Source organism: Seriola lalandi, unplaced genomic scaffold, assembly GCF_002814215.2.
Source record: "Seriola lalandi dorsalis isolate HSWRI2012SDOR001 ecotype SW California unplaced genomic scaffold, Sedor1 jcf7180002052042, whole genome shotgun sequence".
Classification (NCBI taxonomy): domain Eukaryota; kingdom Metazoa; phylum Chordata; class Actinopteri; order Carangiformes; family Carangidae; genus Seriola; species Seriola lalandi.
The window spans coordinates 260421-282978 of record NW_019522595.1 but is presented as its reverse complement, the minus strand read 5'-3'; the positions used below and the strand labels follow the sequence as shown (position 1 = coordinate 282978).

The window sequence follows — 22558 nt, the reverse complement described above, 5'->3', positions numbered from 1 at the left end:
GAATTTAGTGATTTAGGAAAATCTTTCTGCCTCTTACAGGACCTGTACAGGAAAGACTGCAACCTGGCAGCCCAGCTGCTGCAGTGCTCCAAGTCTCACTACAGAGCACACAAGATGTCTGAGGTGAGCTCCCCAGCACTACTGCTACAACTGCATCAATGTGTCAAGTCAGATTTGTGCTGCAGCAAAAAAGTTTCCTGACGTGAGATTTAAAATCAGTTTTAATTAAAATACTGAAAGATGATATTACATTTTTAGTGTTTTACTCCTTGTACAGTAGCAAAGGGCTGAAAATGATCAAAATTTAGCAGCTTGATCAGGACTGTAGCGGCTATTAAGGACTGAGATTAGGTTTAGTAATGTGAAGGCTATAAATAATCCGTTTATAAAGAACAATTATTGATACTGGTGCCTATAAGACACCTTTCTTTGGAGAATATGAACATGTTTTTGATCCTTTTTACATACATAAATAATAGAAAGATTGCCTCACCTAAACCAGGAAATATCTGATGAAACAATATATCTGATGGCCAAGCATTCGAAACTTAGTTTAAGTACTTGACAGTTTTCAATACTCAACACTAAAAACACATTTTGGTCGATGCTCAAAATGTATTATGGTTCAATACCCAGCCCATCAAGGGCTCAGCACTTTACCACTCGAATTTTATTCCTGACCATTTGGAAAAGGCTGTTAAGGAGCATGTAGGCCATGTTAGGAAATAAAATTTACAAAAATGAATGTTACATAAAACATAAACAAATAATACAAAATTTAAGGGGGTGAGGACTGAGGGGAAACCTGGACTCATGGATCTCAGTATTACTAAAATCCTAGCTATAGTCCAGAGTTTAATCAATAAAACTACATCATCCATCACTGAGCCTGTGCTGTATATCGTTAGTGTACTAATGAAATTGAAATTCTCTCAGAATTATTCCTGTAATGGAGAGATGTTCCCCGTGTTGTGACGGTGTACCATTAAAAGCCTTGGTGAGTGGTTTTCACAATAAGATGCAGTCACAGTGCTCATGGCCTCGTCAGTCAGACTGATGAAGGTCTGCTGTCTGAAGTGCCCTCTGTCTGCATCCCGCCTGTGCATAATAAGTGAATGAATGAATGAAAGGATGGCCTGAGATGACACCTGATGTACAAAAAAAAAGTTATACTCTAAAACAGGGCTGATAATTGGCATAAGTACTGTACACAGATACATTTGACATCTTTAAATCATCAGTGATGAGATAAACAAAACAGGACAACAATGAATTCAACTCTAAAGAGATGCAGTTTTCTGCTTTTCTTATAATTCAGATTTCATATGAATAAGCACAGTGATGGACATGAGGGCAAAAACCCTGCAGTACAAAAACAATGCTGCTTTTTTATTTCCATGTCTTCTTGAGCTCATCAGCTGGTGAGGATATCACTGGACATGTATCTTTAGCCTCAATTATTTTTTAGCATCACAGCCATCATGTGCATATTTCAGACCCTTTTACAAACTTTTGGTTTTTAAAACAAGTCAGCTGGAAACATTAAAAAGTCAGCTAGAGATGAAATTTGTCAATTAACTAGGCAGATTTTAGCTTTGGCATTATCTTGTGCTTCCTAGCTATGCCTGATAAAAACTGCTTGCAATATTTGTCTTTCCAAATGATAAAATCATTGGTTGGAAATTATAAGGTGCTTTTGTTTACCTCCGTGTGAAATTGAAGACCAACAGTTTTAAAAAATAACTGTAAAGTTTTGGGCTATTAATCTGCCATGTTATCATTGTGAACTGCATATGGGCCATGTTAAAACAGGAAATTGATCAGGCAACAGTAACTAAGTGGGTGTACTTTCTTGCTAATGAATTTAACTTATCTGTAAGAGGAAGAATCACTTTTTTCCTCTTTCTGATGTTACATAGTCTCACTGTAAATAAAAAAAGGTTATAAAATGTAAAATCTTTTCAAATGTGGAGTATTTTGAACCTTTTACAGTGAAAATACAAAATGCCAGTTTCATCATACACCATTAAACCACTTATTTCAACAAGACCTGTGGACATGTACACTGTCACATGGATTATCACTGCAGAACTATGTGACTGTTAATTAAAATTTGCCTCATATAGCAGCTAATGCTGAGCTAGCTTACTTGGAGCACACACTGTATATTATCTTGTGCCCCCCATTCAGCCTCACCTACTTTCCATCTCTAGTCCCTCTGGGGAGGCAGTGGCTGCTAAAAATAGCATCGACTTAAAAGATGCAGGTTATTTTATGCCGAGGCGAGCTTCTATTTCTTAACAAAGCCAAGTCAGTATTTTATCTTTTTTTTCTATTCCCAGCTGGAGACCCAGAGCACTGGTTTAATTTGAATCTAAGCTGTTCCCTGTGGAACTGATATGTGTTTGATGGTAGACAGAAGAGAGAGACACTGAGAAAAAGAGAGAGAGAAAGGGAATGAGGGCTTTTTGGTTGAGAAGGCAGTGGAGCAAGAAGAGAAAGATGAAAGGATAAAGAAAGGGAGGAGAGAAGAGAGAACTCAGTGTGGCAGGAACAGCTCCTGCTGACCCTGACCAGCTTTAATAGGCACAAAGAACCAATCTGTAATTGACAGGAACTGTTTTCTCAAACATGAGTCAATCAAACAGATTATGTGTCTGACTGTGTGAGAGAGACAGCAAGAGAAGGAAAAAAAGATTGAGAAAGAAAGACTGAGAAAAGATGGGGGAGAGCAGAACAGAGAACATTTGGAAAAAGGAAATATTTATATATATACAGTAAATCTATATATATATAAATATCTGAGAAATATTTGTATAAATACTTGAGATGTGAACAACTTATACTATTAAAATCCATATTTTTTTATGGAATGACAAATGAGAGATAAGTAAACAACAGAAAAAACTGTTGAAAAAGGAAAACACTATAGTGTTCGGGACAAAGCAAACAAATAAATGAACTGGCAATTTTAAAGTTCATTAGAGGGGCCGAGTTGTGCAACTCCTCTGAGATGCATGAACTTGTCTGGACTGTTTGGGCTTTGTGAGAATGAATTACTTTCTAAACGAGAACCATAGACTGAAATCCTTGAGGAGCAGTTCTAAAATTACCTTCAGTACTGACACAGAAAGCATAGAATATGTTTGAGGAAGAGATTCATGTTGATTGTATAAATAATTAAGAAAAAGATGTAGAGGAATTTTACATTTTAGAGGTTCATTGACGAAATCTGAAGACTGGCTCACTCAGCAGTTACAATTTCTACAAAACAAATCTGTGTAAGTCTTTGCTTTAATTTCTTATCTTCATCATTCTTTTGTCTTTTTGCATATCTGTCTTCCAGCTGCCGTTGGATTTCCAGGAACGCATCAGTTCCCACATGGAGAAACATAACCGGGGTAGTGGAGCCACCATGGCAATGTGTCACTCCAATTACTCTGACGCTGTGCCCACGTCCATAATTGCCAAGGTACTGGAGAAGCCCGAACCAGGAAGCAGTTGCCCTGTAACACGATCACCAAGCCCGCAGCCACAGGATGGAGACTTTCTTACAGGAACAGGGAGCACTGATCACTTGACCCGACGCTTTTCGTATAAGACATCTGATTTGTACTGCAGCGATACAGCCCTCTACTGCCCTGAACGATGGCAAGACACAGAGCGCAGGCAGAGCGTCGACCTTCACGGCACTGGACTGCTTCAGCTCCACGCCCAGAACTCCACAGACAGTAACCCAGACGAAGATGCCTACCACTCCGGAAGTTTCTCCCACCATGAACCTCCATCCTCCTTTCACCACCATGACGAGTTTGGCACTGGCAGCCTTCCTGCTTCCAGTTCTTACTCCAGCTTCAGCCTGGCATCAGATGAAAAGGGAGGAGTTAGTGCTGGGTGTGGGCGCACTGCCAGTAGCACCTTATCCTCTTCCCACCAGGGGCTCTATATGGACTGGCGAGATGGTGGCAGTGGGGAATATGAGCGCAAAAGCATGTCTTCATATGATAAAGACAGCCCAAGCTTCCCTAAGTCCCACAGCATCCAGCACATGGTGACCTCCAGGAGCCCGCAAAAGGGCACCTCACCAGCGTACACGAGGACAGCTTCATGCTTCAGTGAACCATACCACTCCAGCACCCCTCGCCTGGCCTCTTCTCACAGTATGGGGTCCACAACTGGACTGGGCCAGGCTCGAGGCGGAGCTCTGGACAGCCGAGGTGACGTCCAGGTGTCTGAGGATGAGCTGAACAGCCGTTGGAGACAGCTTAGTGTGGAAGACATCAACGCCTTCTCGTCTTCCTATCGTAACATCACAGGTCGGGTGTCTCCGTACAGTTTCTCTGAGCGCCACTTTGCCATGGGCCCATCCAGTAAGGTCAAGGGGTCTCTCTACAGCAGCTTCCAAGAAGGAGATCATGTCTTCCACAGCAGCATGCTGGACCAGTGCTTTGCTGTGGGTCCCCCTTCACCCAGCCGCAGCCCCGAACCTATGGAGCATCGTAAGCAGGAGAAAACTTCTGTGCTGTATAGAGCCAAGGATGACAGTCAGGACTCAGAGTGCAGTCTTTTCCTCTCAGGGAGCTCTAAAGACAAAGAGAGTACTGGGGGAGCGACAGCAGCAAGCAGTGCCAAGAAAGACTATGTAAATCTGAGTGCAGACAGCTCAGCTGAGTCTTTACATCAAAGCTCCCTTGAGGCCTCAAGTCTTCAACACTACCCTAGCCCCCGGCCGAGCGTCCGGCCTCGTCCGAGCTCCAGCTCGGCTCTCAGCATCGGCCCTGCACTCCCAAAGAAGACCTCTCCAAGATACCAAAAATTTGGCAGCACGGGACTGACGAGGAAGGACAGTTTGACCAAGGCACAGCTATACGGTACCCTGCTAAACTGAACAGAGAAAGAGAGCTATTCATTTTATGCATGATGATGATGATGATGATGGTGATGATTCCTAACTTACTGTACTGTACTGTATGTCCCCCTGCAGCAAACATACATGGTGTGATGGGATATTAAGATGTTGCTGTTTTATGTATCTCTTAGCCAAGGCACGTTTCATGCAGTCTGCAACACCTTTTCTATTGTGCGTCATGATACAGTGTAGCTACCTGAGACCAGCTATTCAGTATGTTTTTGTTCAAGTTATGATGATAATTATAGCCACTGGGATAAAACCATATTCCCTAAGACATTCAGCACAGACCCATGAACATACTGTGCTATTTGCTTTTTCTTTTTTTCTTTTTTTTTTTTTTTGTGTCGAGTACTGTTAGTAAAACCAGCAAAAGACCATTTATTCCTGCTTTAATATATACAGTACAGATAATAGGCTAAAGCTTGTGTAATGGAGTGACAATAATTACTCATGTTTGGGAGAGGCTAACTATTATGTACAGTGGACCCTGCTAACTGCAAGCTGTTAAAAAGATTTATCCATTCTCTATTTTCTCTTAAAGAAAAAAATGCATGCTGTATAAGGCACATAAATAAGATGGGAAAACACATTTCCAGCTAAATTGTTTCTCATAGGGACATTATCTGTAAGCACCACTTACTACAAGCGACATATTTCATAAATATTTTCAAATTGGCTGCACAAACGATATTAAAAATTCCTGATACTAGATCACACTTGTTAATCAGAAAGTTAAAATCCCCTGATTTTGTTTGTTCGTATACTAGTTCTAAATATATATATATATATATATATATAACTCTAAAAAACAATTACAGTATTTTGCCAGAAATGTACAAATAAAACAATGTAAGCATTCAGTAGAAATGAATAGACATGAATTAAAGAGTAATACAGTGAGGATTCAGATGAACTTCAAGATTTTTAGCATTTACTCTGCTTGAATTTTTATTATTTTTATATCAAAACGAGATGAAGTCTGAGACTGAACTGCACAGTAGTTACCGTTATACCAGGACACTTGTGAAACTGCCTTAATCCTGTTCAGTGGACTGAATTGTGTCCTTTACAGCATCTAACAACTGTGTACATAGTCTATATCTGCCGTATCTTTACTGTACATATACACTACTGCTACTGTCACTATACTGTTACTACATACAGCGTATGTTCTTCCCGTCAGATAAAACACACATGGCCAGTTTCTTGGAGGAGGATTAAGTCTGTTCTTAAACTGTGGATATTTTTCAGTGGAGATATCCATTGAAATTTGTATTAGTTAAAGATGACGAGGCTTAATCCCTGTTTAGAAATCCGGCACACGCAGTCGAATTTCTACCCTGACTCCTCAACACTGTTGGCACCAGTTACACAAACCAAAACAAAAGTGCTGGTTGTTCTAGTTTTCAGCAGAGATTAATTGGAAAACTCTCCAGGCAAGCTGGCAGATCTGCAATGTGTGCACAAAAAGGAGGATAGGAAAGTTAACTGAACAGGTAGTAAAAAACAAAGCTGATTAAAGATAAAAATGTATAGTCAGTGTGTTGTTTTTAAACCAGCATGCTCAATTAGGCTATTTAGAGAAAACACTGTGAAACTAGAAAAAGCGTGTATATATACGTACGTAGAAAGTGAGGACCCAGAGAGGTTGCCCTGCTGCCCCACAATCATGCTACCACTTGCTAATGTTACTAGTATAAATGGGGACAAAAAACAATGCTCCAATCTCTGTGCACCCTTTTGATGGATCTTGAAGGACTTCTTCCTGCCTGTGTAGCTCTATAGATCTGAGAGGAATGGCGATATGGATAAGCTAAATAACGGGAACTCAGCTTTGCCCTTGACTAGTCATGCATTGATTCTTTTTTCTTTTTTTTTGTTGAGAAGGCCATGCTTCTACCTCTCATGCAGATCTGGGAACTGGCTTAAGGCTGTTTATAAAGATTTCAAAACTGCATCTCTTCTTTTTGACTTTGTCATGTTTATGAGGGTGAAACTGCACCACCACAGGCAACAAAAAGTCTCCAATCATATTCTTATTTAGTATACTGTATAGGTATCAAAAGGGTCAAAAAGGTTTTAAATTTAAATTAAGTTAAATTTAAACACTTTGGCAAGGGGATTGAGAGGATACAGTATATGGTATTTTTGTGGTAGACATGATGTATAAAGAGATATAGATACTGCATACACATTTGTTATTACACTATGACTATTTTCTATCCAGTTTTCAGTTGATGTTATATTTATTGAATGTTTTAACCCTGGATGAAGAGGCTGAAATATTTCTGTCCTGTCCTACCTCCAGCCCTGTTCCATGAACAACAGGCCAGCTGTCTAAATGTCAACATGTTTTGTCTGATGCATGGTTATATATTTTTGTTGTATGTTTATTTATTTAATAAAGATGGCTGTTGGGAAATACATTGCAGACATCTGTGGATATTATTTTACTTTTCCTATTTCCAGGACCTTAAACCTTGAAGATCCTAGAAATGTTCCTTCGGTGTTATTTGTTCAGAAGGTTTTTATCAGGTGCTGAATTATCCACTGAGGTCTTCTCCTCTTCAAAACAAATGGACCATATGATTAAAATTGGTAAAAACACTGAATAAAGCAGTTTCACCTTAAAAATCATTATTTCTCTGACACTTTCTTCGATCCTTTGAAAATACACTTAATAAAATTTAATTGAGTAATTGAATTTAATTGAGTAAATCAAATTAAATTTAAATTAAATTAGATTTACTCAATTGAATTAGGTTGAGTTGACTCACTTACTTTGACTTGACTTACTTTAAAATTACATAATATTTGACCTTGTTTCATCCTCTCCTGTGTCTGATGGTAAGGTTAAACAAGGATCTTCTACTTGCTAGCCAACTAGAACAACACAAAAACATAGCAGCTACTACAACACAGCAGCAGTGTTTACCCATGTGGAATTTGCTTAGTGGCACTAAAGACAATTACGCTGTCAATTTAACTATTATTAACTACAGTATAAACAACCGCAGGGGCTGGAAAAAGGGAAAAAAGTATTGAACCATTAAAATTTTCCTTACCGCCAAACAGCAATGTGTATTTTAAGGACTGTTGTACAAGATACTGAATAAAGATCACACGCTTCTGTCTGCACTGAACTGCTCTGTTGTTGACTGGCAGGATCGTGGAAGAACCTGGCAATGCTTTGACAGACTTCGACCTATTTTTTTTTTCTTAAGTTTAAGATCTCTGGTTATCTTTGTGATGCTCTAAGCTGTCAGTGTGAAAGGAAATGTCATATCAGAGCCAAGGAGAATAAAAAGCTATAGAGGAGAGTGATGTGTATGCATAATGTTCAATGAAAAACACTTCTGATTAGAAAATGTCCAAAGACATTTTTTTTTGTTTTAACGAAAACTTCAAGAATCAGGATGATGATGATGATAATGATGATGATCTCCCTATCTGTATTTGGAGTGGAAAACTGAGTATAAAAGCACTGAGGTTGTGTGTGTGTGTGCAGCTAGACTGCTTCCCCGCCACCCATCACTTTAAATGAAACTCATAACAATAGTTCACTCTTTGAACTGTAAAGAAACTTCCTTTGATCTCACGCAGTGGAACTTTCTCTGATTTCAGGATTTCAAAACAATACAAGATGGGTCAAATATGAATAACATGTTTATATTAAGATTTACACATTAGTGACTGTTCTGTGCCATTATGACTTCATATCAAGTGGTATGAAAATATGGGTGGTTTTTAAAGTAATACAAAAACATCACAAAATACAGTGTAAAAATCTTTTTTCATGGAAGTTTACATCATCGTATCTCAACAGATTATGGGGGATAAAGTCTCGGAGATGGATGTGCACGAGTTTGCTGCTTAATACAGTCTTCTCTTGGCAAACCTGCTACATCCTATAACTTTTATCACTCCATATTCACTTGTTCATTCACAGTCCTCAGTGCCAGACCTTGATCTCACCGGCCCAGTCGCAGGTTGCCACAGTCGCAGGCAGGACAGGATGCTGAGACACACAGAGACAGGGCTGGCTGTGGGCTTGGAGAGTGTGCAGCAGCCGAGCGTTGTGGTAGTCGTAGAAGTGAGCGGAGCCTGTGGCGCTCCCTGAGGCCAGGATAGATCCATCCAGAGAAAACTCACACTGCACCGCATATCCCTCCACCTAGGAAAAAAAAAAATCAAATATATTATATTAGTTACAATGCAATGACCTTCAACCAGGAGCCATTTTTACATTTGCAGAGTAATAAAATGTCAGTATAATAAGTGTATTGTCATCCAGTAGATTACAAACTAAGGCAGCTGAAATGTTAAAGTGGCGATGTGCATGTGATCACAAGGTTGCCAGTTTAATCCTTGGAACAGCAGAATAAAACTGTCGAGGAAGTAAAAGAGGTGCACTTGCCTGTCCTCTATTATCACCTCTGGAGTGTCTTCAGTGGGTTGTAACAAGACTGTGCTGTTCAAACACTAGGACTGAATGTGTGTGGAACAGGATGTTCCTGGAAAAGAGCACTTGTGCTCAGTCAATATACCCGGCTTTATATGATGATATCTCAATATCCATTCAGTTGCCAGTTTATAAGGTACACCAAGTTAAAACTAATGCAGTGTAATGCAACAGCCCTTCAACAAATCATACATTCATGAAGGTTATAATGTTCAGTTTGTGCTGACATTGTTTCATAGCGGTGTCGATTCAACTTCCCGGTCATTTTGAAGGCTGTACTTTGTGGTGCTGTTGAACATTATTGCATTATGACAGGTGTTATTTTGTCCACCCCATTTGTATCAATGATGCTAGGCTAATAATGTGAAATGGACTTGAAACATATGATCCGATGAGTGACAGTTGCTTTCAGGATGCAATAAAGTGTTTATAATCACTGTAAAGGTTATGTGATACACTGACTGGCTACAAACACATGTATACTGTTAGACATGTTTGCTTCAAAGCAGTATATAATAAAGAAAAGTTGAAAAATAAAAATGTTGATTTGTAGTGTTGTGTTTTGTACCTCAGGGTCAACAACAATGGAAAAAAAAAAAGTCATGGAGTGTGAGATACAAATTTATTTCCTGTCCATGTTTGTATTTTTCTTGAATCAACGATCAAGACACCACAATAACAGCTCAGCATGTTGTCAGTGATAACCTACGGCCATATTCTGCTCTTTTGCCCTCAGTGGAAATATTGTATTGTACTTAATATGTTTGTTTGGGGAAGGGACTACAGAGGAAATGCTGCAGGCTATAGATCTACATGTGGTGTGTAGGTTATGGTGAGTGTTTCATCTGTGTGTATACATTTATTCTGCCTTTAGTTTTGTGCTGAAGTTGTTTGTGTGTTTGCGTGTGTACATCCGACTGCTGCACTTTCTGTATTGATCAGGCCCACTGAAACCCCCATCCAACCCCGGAGGCAACATTTGTTACTGACCTTGTGTCCTTCATATCGCCGCCTCTTGTTCATTCTATAGGGCTGCTGGGAGGAGAACACTGCCATGTAGTTCCCATTGGTCTGGGCGACAAAGGACTCCTCCACCGGGTGGAGAGCCAGGCTCGGGCACGTGTATCTCTCCTGGTGGCCAAATGAGAGGAGGGAAAGAATCCAGAAGGGAAATTAATTCATCATTTGACCTTTTCTTGCTGTTACTAACCATGAAGTCAGCTGCATGTTAACTAGTCTATTAATTTGAAAAAGCCTTATGTTCTGAGGTGCAGTGGGTGGACAAAGTCACAGAAACACTTTAAATGTAATGCAATCAGTTTACTATGGTCATTTGTGAGGTCACACTTTGTGTAGTAAGGGATTGTTTTATATAGCATATATAACAGTTCCTGTTTTTTTGTCCATCCTTTCATTTATATTCATAGTGTGAAGAATGTGCAGGTCTCCTGAGACTTCCTGAACCACACAATAAATTCCCATTCAACTCCAGAAACACTGATTCACTGAGAATTTATTCAACACAAAGAAGCACAAAGGTTATGAGAAACACATTTTTAAAATAGGTGGCACTCACTCGAGCGCACACTTGGCACTATGTAACTGTCACAATATGCCAGTTCCACATGCCTCATTACCAACTTGTTTCACATCAGGAGATTCACACATTTTCATGGATTTCACCTTAAATGGGAGGTGTGATTTGCCTGTTAAAATTTAAACAGCCTTTAAGCCTTTTATTTATAATTTGTGCCAATCAGCACTATGTTTTTTCAAGGGCTATTTCTTTTTTTATTCACACACAGATTTCCTTACATGGTAGATCTGATTGGAGACTTTGGCTGTGGTCTGGTAGTCCCAGGCGATGAGGGTGCGGTCTGCAGAGTCTCTGCTCACACAGTCAGAGCTTGTTATAAAGTCCATACCACCTCTCAGAAACAGGATGTCCAAGGTCTGCTGGATCCCTGCTTTGTATACTTTCACCATCTGGAAACACACAAACATGCACACACAAAGAAATTAGCATCCTGCTTTAAAATTCAGTGTAAAAAAAAAAAAAAGAAAAAAAAATGGAGAAAAGCAGTTCAATCTACAATGTAGCGGGTAGTGTTACTGTGTGAAGAAGGTCAAGTAGTTATACTATATATACCATATTCAGTACATTACAGAATTAGTGTTGAAGCCATCCATGATGCTTTTACAGCACAGTACTTTTTTTGTTTGAAACTGAGCAGAGTGGATCAAAAATATATCATGACAAGGATCGTAAGAAGAGAGGTTTAAATTAATGACAAAAGTTTATTAAGACTTACATGGATATCTTACAACGTGTTTAGGTTAAGGGAAGAGATGAGACAACGGTGAGATTCAGTCATTCATGATCTAGACTGAAGAGAACAGTTTATTTACTCCTTTCTTTGTTAGACCAGTCTTACCAGATCAGATTTTCACACTGTGTTTGATCAGATTTGGTTTCATTTCAGAGCCATTGAGCGAGCGGCAAGCAGCTACGCTCAACATCAGACAATTTAACTTTTGACCCCTAACTACAACTTAAACTGCTGTTCTTCTGCTTTGTAACTTTAACCAAACTTTTAACGTTTGCTCTTTACAAGGAGTTGTAACATAACACGGAAGAGCAATCCCATTCATCCAGTTCAACCTCAAGTCTTTCTGGCGAGACTTCAGACCTCAGAGAGCTTTAATGTTTATGCCTGTGGGTGGGTGTGCTGGTCTCTCAGCCCTTTTTTATCTAGTGGGGTAATTTCGCCCCAGCGCAAGAAACACACAGCCTAGGGCTAAGACTGACAGGCAGCCAGGACGCTACAGCATTAACAACCTATTTGTTGAGGACAGGTCTGTGCTCACTCTGCTATTCACATTGACACCTACTAGCAGAAGCAATCCCTGCTGTATTAAGTCTACAACCCTGCCAGGAAACGATGCAGTTTGCCGAGGGGAGAAATTACGTGTGAGCATTCAGATTCTGAGGAAGTGAATAGGATTATCATATAAAACAGCCCATTAAGCTTAATAGCAATATTAGGTTGCAGGTTCATGGGAACAATTTATGAGTCCCAAATGAAATTAAAATTTGCTTTGAATAATTAGCGAGAAAACCTGCAGTGCTACTCATATGCGTAAGCGGCAGTATTATCCTTTTAGTGAAATATAGCACAGGTCATTGTGCAGGGCCAAATGTAGACTAGCTTGTTTGTACTGGTGTGTAAATCTGAGTGTGTAGGAGGGAGATGTGAATGAGGGGCATGTGTTCAAAGCCTACATGGCTTAGATTTATAAAGGTCAAACAACAGTCCACGAAGCAGAGTCAATAAAAATGATAAACTGTAAGGAGGTTAATAAGTTTGACCTTGCTGCTGCGAGAGTCCCAGGCCTTGACCACTGAACTATAACCTCCACACAGGAATACATCTGGGTTGTTCGGATGCAGGGCCACAGACATCACCTTGAACTGGTTGTCCAATTTCACTATCTGCTCCCCTGCAGACATGAAGAAATAAGAGAGAGAGAGAAGAACAAGATCAGTGCTTCTTTGAATCAGTAAATCTTTGCATCTTCTAATGTAAAGTACAGCTCTTCATATACTGTATAAAATAAAAGGAGCCTGACTGTTTTAAAAGTGTGACTGTTTACATTTGATAGTGTAGGTAATCTTTTCCAGACGTAGAGTTGTGGACAATAAAATTTCTTTCACAATCTACTGGATTCATGAAACAACACTGTCTCAACTGTGTGCTTATTAACTTTATGTTGGCAGACATTTTAACCATTATGGACTTGAGTGTTGGTCTAACCAGCCATGAGTTATATAAAAGGATGGCTCTTGTTTGTGATGCGCCTAGTGAAGAAACATTGATGCTTCTAGGTTCGACATCTTGTGTGTATTCATGTCTGCGCAGTGTTTGTACCTGAGTGTTGCCTAGTCAGCTGTAAGGGACTAATATCTGAGTCAACTCTGACCCCTGGCTGGTTTCTGTCCTCAGCAGCCCCCGACATTTTCCTGAGGCGCCAAGGCTGGCCAAGCAATCACCTTACTGCTTTTAAATCTCTGCCCAGAGAATCTGTCTGAACAGACCAATAGACTCTACGCACAAGTGTTGGTCTTTGATAATCTATCGATATCTAGTCTATAAATTCAAAAATAATGAAAAGTCTATTAAATTAATAAATTAAGACAAACTGTCGCTGTTTGTGCTGCATGAAAAGCTTGATTAAACACCGTCTCTCTCAGTTGTCAAGACTAAACTAAACAACATAAATTTCAATTGCATTTGCAAATTCTGCTCAAACTTCTCTTGGGTTTATTAATTGAGCTCACTGTGAAGACCCAGGCCTCCTTGTGAAGCCCATTAGATTCCTGTGCAGTAAACATTGTGTGTAATTAATTAAATTGTGCCGTCGCCTTAGCTGATAAACTGAGTGATTCAAGAACAAGCTCACTAATAAAAGATACAGTAAATCTTGCTATACGCTGCCGCCAAAGATAGTGTTCAACTCAGAGCACCTTCTGAAATTCATGAGGGACTGACGTTGATCTTAAAGAGAGGAGAAGCTTTCTGTGATCATTTCAGGTCAGAGGCAGGAGCGACGCCTGTTTAAAGGTTTCAGGTTTTGATCACATGTCTCTGTCACTAAAAAAAGCTTCACATAATCTCACAAGAGAGCACGGAGAGTTCCTTGTGATAAAACAAAGCTTTTATTTTCATCATTAGATGCCCCAGGTCAGTTCAACAGCTGAACTGTAAGTGTGTAACTCACTGTAATGATGGTGGGTGACAGGATTTACCGAAAAGACTGCACGGATTTTGTTGCTAGTGTGCGGCCTGCCTTTTCCAGACATCAGCACATCATAGTCTCGGAGAAGCTACTTGATTTAAACATCACTCAAGACAAAAAGATAATCTAAACTGACAAAGACGTAGTGATATAGAAAAGAGGAACTACTGTTTTGGCTAGAGGCGGCTTTATCTAAATCAATTAAAAAATGTCACACTTAAAAACAAAACAAAAACACTGAGGGACTTAAATATAATTAAGCCTGACAGGGTGCGACCAAAAATTAGTTTCCAGGGAAAGCCACGAAGAAGGCTGCACGAGGAACCAGGGCCAGACTATGAGCCAGCAGCTCCGTCAAAGGCTATGCAAAGCAGTACACCTCAGGGTTCAACAGCTCCTCATTAATTCATCGAACAAACAACAAAGACCACATCCAAAACAGTCTTAGGCAGTTAGCCCACAACACGCACTTCATTACACACTTGTTCTAGGATTTTCCTACCAAGTCTTTTTAGAAGGGAAGAATGAGCCACAGCTAATAAAGTACATCAAAAATGAACCTTCTTTCACTTAATGGTGGACTAGCGCGCACCCAGATTCGATTGCATTGATCCAAAGTTTTAACAGGCAATTTCGTCAGGCTCACACTTCCTGCTTAATTGGCTTACCCGTAGCGATATGGAAAAGATCTGTCATCGAGATTTGAAACTCATGTTTGGCAAGACGATGAGAAATCAACATTCTCCTCATAATAAATAGGGCCTTGTCATGTTTTAATTAAGCAAGATTAATTAGCTTGCTTGAGAGGGGAGATAAGGGAAGACTGCAATGATCTGTCCCTCCCTTGCTATGGTTTACTTTGTAGTCCTGAAAGAACTGTGATCATGCTGTAGAGCTGACACACAGTGGCGCACTACAGAGAGGAGGACATTAGGGGTGATTGGGACGGCAGGGATGAGCCCCTTAGAGCAGAGGGAAACAGGATGTAGTGGATATTCTGCCTCATTACCAGATCCACCAAAGCAGAGTGCTGTCACTGCACATCAGGAAAGGTTAGGAGGATATTACTTGGTTTTGACAAGACATATCCAAAAAATATTTTTGGAAAGTCTTAATTATTAATTAATTAATATTTCACATTAACTATGTGCTAAATCCTGGTATATGAGAAAGTGAGAAATATTTTTTTTCATGTGCTTCCCTCAACGATGTACAACAAGTTTCATAAACCAAAAAAGCTTCACAGGAAAGATCCTACTTCATGTTGGCAGCTTTTAAATTATACCACATAGAAGCACTAACAGTTATGTTACAAACCTACAATTGTTTTCACTGTTGAAACTAATTTCCGGTAATGTATGTTATAAATGTACGTATCACCAAAGAACAGGTTTTAGTCATTTTCAAACATGGGTCTGTTTCCTTTTTCTGTCACATGACGGGGTGAAACGTGTGGCGACCAAGCAGGTAACCACTGTAAAAATAAAGCTTTAAAACTAGGTCAAAATGTAAATAAGCTTGCCGGTGGCATTTGGAGTAAACGCTTCTGTGTGTGTGTGTGTGTGTGTGTGTGTGTGTGTGTGTGTGTGTGTGTGTGTGTGTGTGTGTGTGTGTCTTCAGTGTTAATACAGCCGTATTGTACTGGTTACTTCCTAAATGTGTGAATGAGGTGTTAAAGTAAAATGAAAGATATCAAAGAAAATGCATTCAAGTTAAAATGACTATATATATTGGAGATATATATTATATATATTACTGTTAAATATGTGACGACAATCATGTGTAAAACAAACCCCCGTCCTAGTTCACAATATTGAGCTAAAAGCCTCTGGTACACATAATAAAAGCACTTCTCTTGCATTGGATTGCCAGTTGGCTCAGATACATACTGATATGTTTTAAATAAACAATTTTCTGTGAGTTGACCCCAGACTTGACATCACAGTGTGACTCATTACTTTTGTCCTTGCACTACTGGCATTTGTAGCTTGTAGCTGCTCTTTTAAAGTAATGCTTTGCAATAAAGTGAAACTCCATCTTACAACCAAACTATTGTTGTAGCTACATTCATCAAATGTGATTCTGCAAAGGCAATGAGAGGTGGAAGGACAATACACAAGCCCACTCCAGTACTGGCACTATCTTTGTGTATTATTGGTTTTTGGAAAGCAAGGACGACCTCCTTTCTGCCAGCGCCTGAAGGGATCTGGACAGAAGACTCAAGTCTTGCATACACATGCATGATCTGACACATCAACCTGTGGCAGCCTGTGGGCATATGGGAATATTTTTCCTACGCCAACCTCCACCAATCAGCTTTTCCAAGGACAGCCATGAAAGCATTGGACAACAGCTGCCACTTCACACTAATGCCCTCCAGATGAAATTCATTTATTCCACTCCCCAACTCCTACTCTCTCTGTTTTTCTTTCTCTGAATTTATTCTGCCTCTTCTGATTTCTTTCTCTTGCATTCTTGCTCTCCCCTACCTTTCTCTCTCTGCATTATGCCTCTTAACCTGCTCTCCCTCCCTATATCCTCCTCTCCCCGTACTATTGCTATTCAGCTGTGAAAGCCTGCCCGTGGCCCACTGGGAGTGGATGTAAGATTCTACAAATTAAATTGGACACAGGAACAACTGCAAAGATGGCCAAGAAAAATGGGCCCACACACTATTCTTAATGCATAGACTCTCCTATAATTCCATTTCTCTGTAAACAAACCGATTGGTGCAACACTTGGTGAGGTATACTGAGGTGAAATAAGGGGTCAGGTGTCTTACAGGACTCTCGCTCTCCAAAGAGAGCTCAATTGAGCAGAATAGGGCCAGCTGCCTTCCTTGTTAGAGTCAAGAGCCACAGCATTACTGTGAAGTGTGTAAAGATCAAATTAATCCTGATTACTGTCTGACAATGAGCTGGCAAACACTCAGATCCCTTGGTATCCCATCACTCTTGGTCGAGATAATGTTAACACATATGCTGCATGAGGGTTGGGAGCTTCATTAACTTTCCAAATATCCCTGTCATAATTATACCAACACCTTGTTGTAGCCTTGTCATGTGTGTCAGAAATATAAATCCTCTGGAAAGAGGGGAGTCATAGCTTACCATGTTGTGATGAGAACCACAATTATGTCGGTCTGTACTTAAATTATTACGAGGCAAATTATGCATGCAGCCTGAGCTCTATGTTCTGTTCACTGATCGAGTATGATTGGTTTTAAAGTGCCGGTGTCTTAGTCTTAGCTATAGCGCATTAAATTGCTCCACAGTTGAGCAGAAACTGGGCTGGAATTCTTTACTCCCATATTAATATGCACCTAAATTGAATTTTCTTCATCTCACGCTACTAAAGGAATGCATGCTTATTGCTCTGTCATGCCAGCACACATCTGCAGATCGTCATCCTCAGAAATAATATGGTTTATTCAATTTCAACACAAATAAGTAATAACAGTTGTAGAATATGAATAAGAATAATAAAATATCACTAAAAAATAGAAAGACTGTTGCAGGATTGATGCGTGAGGGCTTTCTGGATATCTGACATTACTTCAAAGCTGTTAGTTTGAACCTACTAGGACCTCCGGCAGTGCTGAGCAAGGCACTTGCAGGTAGCAAAGTATAAGACCAAAATAAACATTTGTTTGTTTATGGTTGTGGTAGGTGACGTTCCAGTATAAGGTCATGGTGGCTGCTCCTGTGGTGATGTATCTATTATTGATCTCCTTCCTGGAGCTGCCTGTGTGTTTAATGGGCTGGCCAAGCTATTATCCGGTAGGCTTTATTGGCAGTATTGACAGACATGCTGAGAGGGGAAGTGCAAACGGCAGCAAGTCATCACAGCAATGTGTTGACCCTGGAGATGTAGATGCCACAGGGCTTTGAAACAATGTCTATTGTACGTTTGCTCATTCTGTTGAGCCTCTCTGGCCTTTTTCACTATTACATGTTAGTGAATGGACAGAAGGGACAAACACAAGGATTTAGAAATCCTTCTTGGTGACTCTTCAATCTTTTCAATAAATATTCAATAAAATATTGAGTCTTTCTATGAATTCTTACTAAAATTTTGAATTTCAGGTGTCGGGAGTCATTCTACTTCCTGAACGCAGTAGTGGAGCCTGTTGTTAATTGTCTGTATGAGTTGTTCCCATCATTTCTGCCATGCCTGTTAAATGTACACTTTACCACAAAACAAAGCATTTCCAAAGCAAATCAGATTATTGATCTCTTCTACATGTCACTTTGAAAATGCTCACAAATCACACAAAGGGGCTGGCAAACAGTGAGCCTGTGGATTTGGCTCAAACTGTTACTGTTACTGTTGGTAGACAAAAATGTCTACACCCTAAAAGGTTTTCAGAAAGTAATAACGCTTCTTTTTAAGTATACCCTGTGTATGTGTGTGTTTGTCAATGTGAGATACAGAGAGAGAGAGAGAAATAAAGGGAGTGATGTGTCCCATTTTAGGGGCCATCTGCACTGAGGCAGACAACCGTATCAACCTCCTCCCTAAATGAAACACTTCACTATAGAGTCACTGTTGGATTTCAGGTCTTTACAGCAAAAAAATGAAATAATGTTATTCAGTTCATGTATACCCTTAAAATAATGTACATACATTATGATAAAGTAATAAAAGAAAAAAGGAATGGAAAGCATATTACTATTGTACAAACTCTGTGGTAAACTCAGAAATGTTCAACTTCATGAGTTGACATGAATCAAATGCACAATTTAAAAAGTGACTGGACCCCAGTGGATTATGGGATACCAAAGGCTTAAAGGGAATACCAGTTGTTTCATTTAAATTTTAAGAAAATAAGCCAGCGTTTCTTGGCTGCACTTGGAGGAGTCTTTCGAATGGGTTAGTTGACCAGTTATGAAGTATTCACTCTAGAAATGCAGATTTCGAAGGTGGCGGACCCTGAAATGGGTCACGACAACAGGGAGAGAGAGAGAGAAAGCTTTGAAATTTGTACAATGGGCTTATAACAGATTTTGGGGCCCAAGGCAATTTAAAGTCAGTCCACACATAAATTACTACACCAACTTTAAATTTGCAGGAAGTTAAGCTGCCAAGAAGTTTTGTTTTCCCACAACACCAGCAATATGCTTGGAGAAAATGTTTGATGAAAAGCAGCTCAAATTGGGTTTCAATTCAATATTTGAGGAAAATATAAAGGCACACAACAGCTGTCCTGGTTTAGTGTACCTAGCCAGAGGTGAGAAGCACTGGGCTGTAGACACGTGCAAAATTGTATATAATGCTGAGTTCAGTTGAGGGCAAATTCACAGTGACATACTTAGTAAATCTAGTGTTTTGTTATGTGACATTGTGTTCTTCAGAGCAACAGAGAGAAGTGTTGCTATTCACCTGTTTCCACGTCTGTGATCACAGCCTTGTTGTCAAATGAGCCAGTGAGAAGGTGTCGCCCGCAGGGGGTCCAACAGGCATCACGCACAGCTCCTGAATGGCAGGTGTAAACCCTGAGGCATCGCCTGCTCTCTGCTCCATCCCACACCTGCCAGACATGGTCACATTGCATCAAGACAAAGTCACAAATAAACCTCGACTGCAGCAACAAAGTCATTTTTTCACTGACTGAACACAAGCTCAAATAGTTCTGGAAGAAAGCTTTTACTGTTCTGCCTCCACTCCATGAATGACACGGTGTGTACTATAGAACAACTTCTATTGAAAAGAACTGGTGTCACTTAATAAGCAATAGAAGATTTTATCATTAATATGTCCTTAATCTTTGTAGGATGCTTTTAATTTAAGTTTAAGAACAAGTTATGTGATGAAAAGTGCTACAAGTGTGCTGAAAGCCTAAAAGGTAACACTGACCCCTGAATCCTTTATACAGCAAAACAAACTCCTCATGTAAAAACATGCAGTACGACAGAACGAAGCAGTAAAAAAGAAGAGACATCAGACAGCACTGACACACTGTGCTTCCTTCACACAAACAAGAAGAAAGGGCTGCATGCTTTGGATGAGGTTTCAAGGCAGTTTACTGGGAATCAAATACTGTAGGTCAGACTTGGCGGTCACTGCTCTCCCCACCAAAAAGAAAAATGTTTTTTTTTTTGTTATCACTTCACAAATGATTCATGTAAGGTGTCCTCCAGAAATGAAAATCTTTCCTGTGCGAATGAGAATTGGTGAATGCAGTCTCTCTCTTTGTCAAAGCTGAGACAGATGTAATCCAAGCCTTCCTCACATAACTTCTATTGTAATGAAACAAAATGAGATTACTCTGCAAAGTGCCACTGGATAAATTGGCATAATACATATACAAATCAGGCTTATTTGCAGGATTTAAAAGCAAAAACAACCTTTGTGATTAATTTTTTAAACTAATTACCTTTGAGCATGTCTATAAATCAGTTCCCCGTGGGGTGGAACGGCTTTAATGGTTTTGTACTATTAGAGATGTCTCTGATTAGAGACAGAGCAGAGGAGAAAAGCACCAACTGCCTTCTGTTTGCTGTGCCCGCCATAACTATGCTATCTAACACTTTGCCAGTTTGAAATGTGATATCATGGTGCTAATAAAGTACAAAACGGGGCCGAAAAAAGCAGACTGATTCATACATGAGGTGTTAATCTGCCAGATTGTTCTGTTGTTGATTTTGGCTTTGTCTTGGTGTGGCGTTTTTTGTGTTTCAAAAAAGATCACTTGGCAAACTGGCTGGTCAATACTGTGACATGTTTTTCATCAGATTCTGTGCTGATGAAGATAAATGATATTCTGTCAGGCATGTCAAAAGACAAAAGATTCTCCCTGAAGCCCAGCCTGAAAACCAGTGGGTGGTCTGGTGCCCATTGAGGTGAGGTATTACACTAATGATAAAGTATTTTTTATTTCCCCAGGATTGCCAGGGCCACAGAGGAACTTTGAAGATCTGCGCTGCAGATCCCTCTATGCCTCTTTCTGTGTTTCATTATTAAAGATGACTCCTTCATACAGCATATGAAACACACTGAGAAGTACTGTGCCACAGCTCCCACAGGAGCCAGACAGGAAAGAAAGATGGACGGGGGAGAGAGACATATCAATCCAGCAGGCAGTAGTTTAACAAATAGAATGGCAGAGATGCCTTCAGGGTGAAAAACAAGTAACAAAGAGAGAAACAGAGCCCGAGACTCACACTTTTGATTGCTAAAAAGCTAAGTATTGGAGCGAAACATCTATTAAGAATATTTCCATTCACTGTGCAACAGGCTATATAAATTCTCTGTAAGATTTTAGGCTTAGGGAAACACTGCCATCTCAAGGTAACATGGAAATCTGTTATACAGCAACTGATGACAGCATCTATAGTCACAAAAGCTCTCAACTAAACACAGACTTTTACATAACAAGTCTAACAAAGTGGCATGTTGCTTAAGCTCTGTCTCCAACCTGCTCCATATGAATGACAGCGTTAATGATTATGCACCATAACACCACCATTCAATCCACACACAATTGCAATAATCCTGCACAATATGAGACCTATGCATGGTTGAAATTGAGCGCTTGTTTATTTGCATCCCCCTTAATTTCACCGGCCACTTAACAGACACGCTGAGCGGATCCTCGCGGATGACTCATTGGGGTAATCTGCTTCCTAAATGACTCTCGGTAATTAAAACTAAATTGGTATTCGTGTTATCAACTTAAAACTGCTGCCTTACACCTGCTGTAGCCATGGTGACAACAGCTGCAAACAGGCTAGAATAATAATAGTCAGACAGGAGGCCTGAAGGGTGTCGGTGAAGAAATACAACCACAAAGAGGAAAGTGTCAAGACTTCATAGAGTATGCTCCCTCTCTGTCTTCAGACTCCAAACAGAACAGGGAAGCTGTTGTCAAAGTGCTGAAAGACATAATCAATATCTCTGGACAGTATGTCAATAAATATACAATAATGTATGGCATGCTATTATGATACAAGAAAATAAATAATGCCACATTTTCACAAATGACTAGGATTTTTCTATACCAGGACACCAGTGTGTATTACTGTACTCATACCATGGCTGCTTGCCAAACTAAAGTGTTAGACTGTCTTTACATTACATTTAAATGCATATACAAATTTTTTTCACCATTTTTTGTCACATTTTCAATCATTTATTGACTGTCCATTGTTTTTGGGTAAAATGAAACACAAAACATTTTCCCCTATTTCTTGCTTTTCATTGTGAGGATTTCCTTCTTTTCTTTGTCTACTCTGCACTGAATATCTTTGAGTTTAGGTCAACCCTTCAGCCAGTCAACATTCAAGGGAAGGACATTGAGGTGGTGCACACTTATAAATACTTAGGTTTGCACCTGGACAGAAAACAGGACTGGTCCCTGAACACGGATGCCATCTACCCGAAGGGCC

General features: G+C 39.8%; 2 protein-coding genes across 4 annotated transcripts in view; one reads left to right on the top strand and one right to left on the bottom strand.

The window, feature by feature from the left end:
• Positions 1-7336, top strand: part of begain (brain-enriched guanylate kinase-associated) — a 48946-nt gene extending 41610 nt beyond the window's left edge. Inside the window, exons 6-7 of the mRNA XM_023399518.2 lie at positions 40-123; positions 3347-7336. Of these exons, the coding sequence (XP_023255286.2) occupies positions 40-123; positions 3347-4888 (1626 nt within the window). The 3' untranslated portion in view covers positions 4889-7336. The remainder of the gene's footprint in view (positions 1-39; positions 124-3346) is intronic.
• Positions 7337-8560: 1224 nt separating this feature from the next.
• wdr25 (WD repeat domain 25) overlaps positions 8561-22558 on the bottom strand; it is a 17286-nt gene continuing 3288 nt past the window's right edge. For all 3 annotated transcript variants that reach the window (XM_087172103.1, XM_023399544.2, XM_023399545.2), the window contains 5 exons: positions 19554-19701; positions 12745-12875; positions 11190-11360; positions 10365-10505; positions 8561-9086 (listed from right to left, as the gene is read on the bottom strand). In XM_087172103.1, coding sequence (XP_087028229.1) covers positions 8865-9086; positions 10365-10505; positions 11190-11360; positions 12745-12875; positions 19554-19701 — 813 coding nt within the window. In that variant the 3' untranslated portion in view covers positions 8561-8864. The remainder of the gene's footprint in view (positions 9087-10364; positions 10506-11189; positions 11361-12744; positions 12876-19553; positions 19702-22558) is intronic.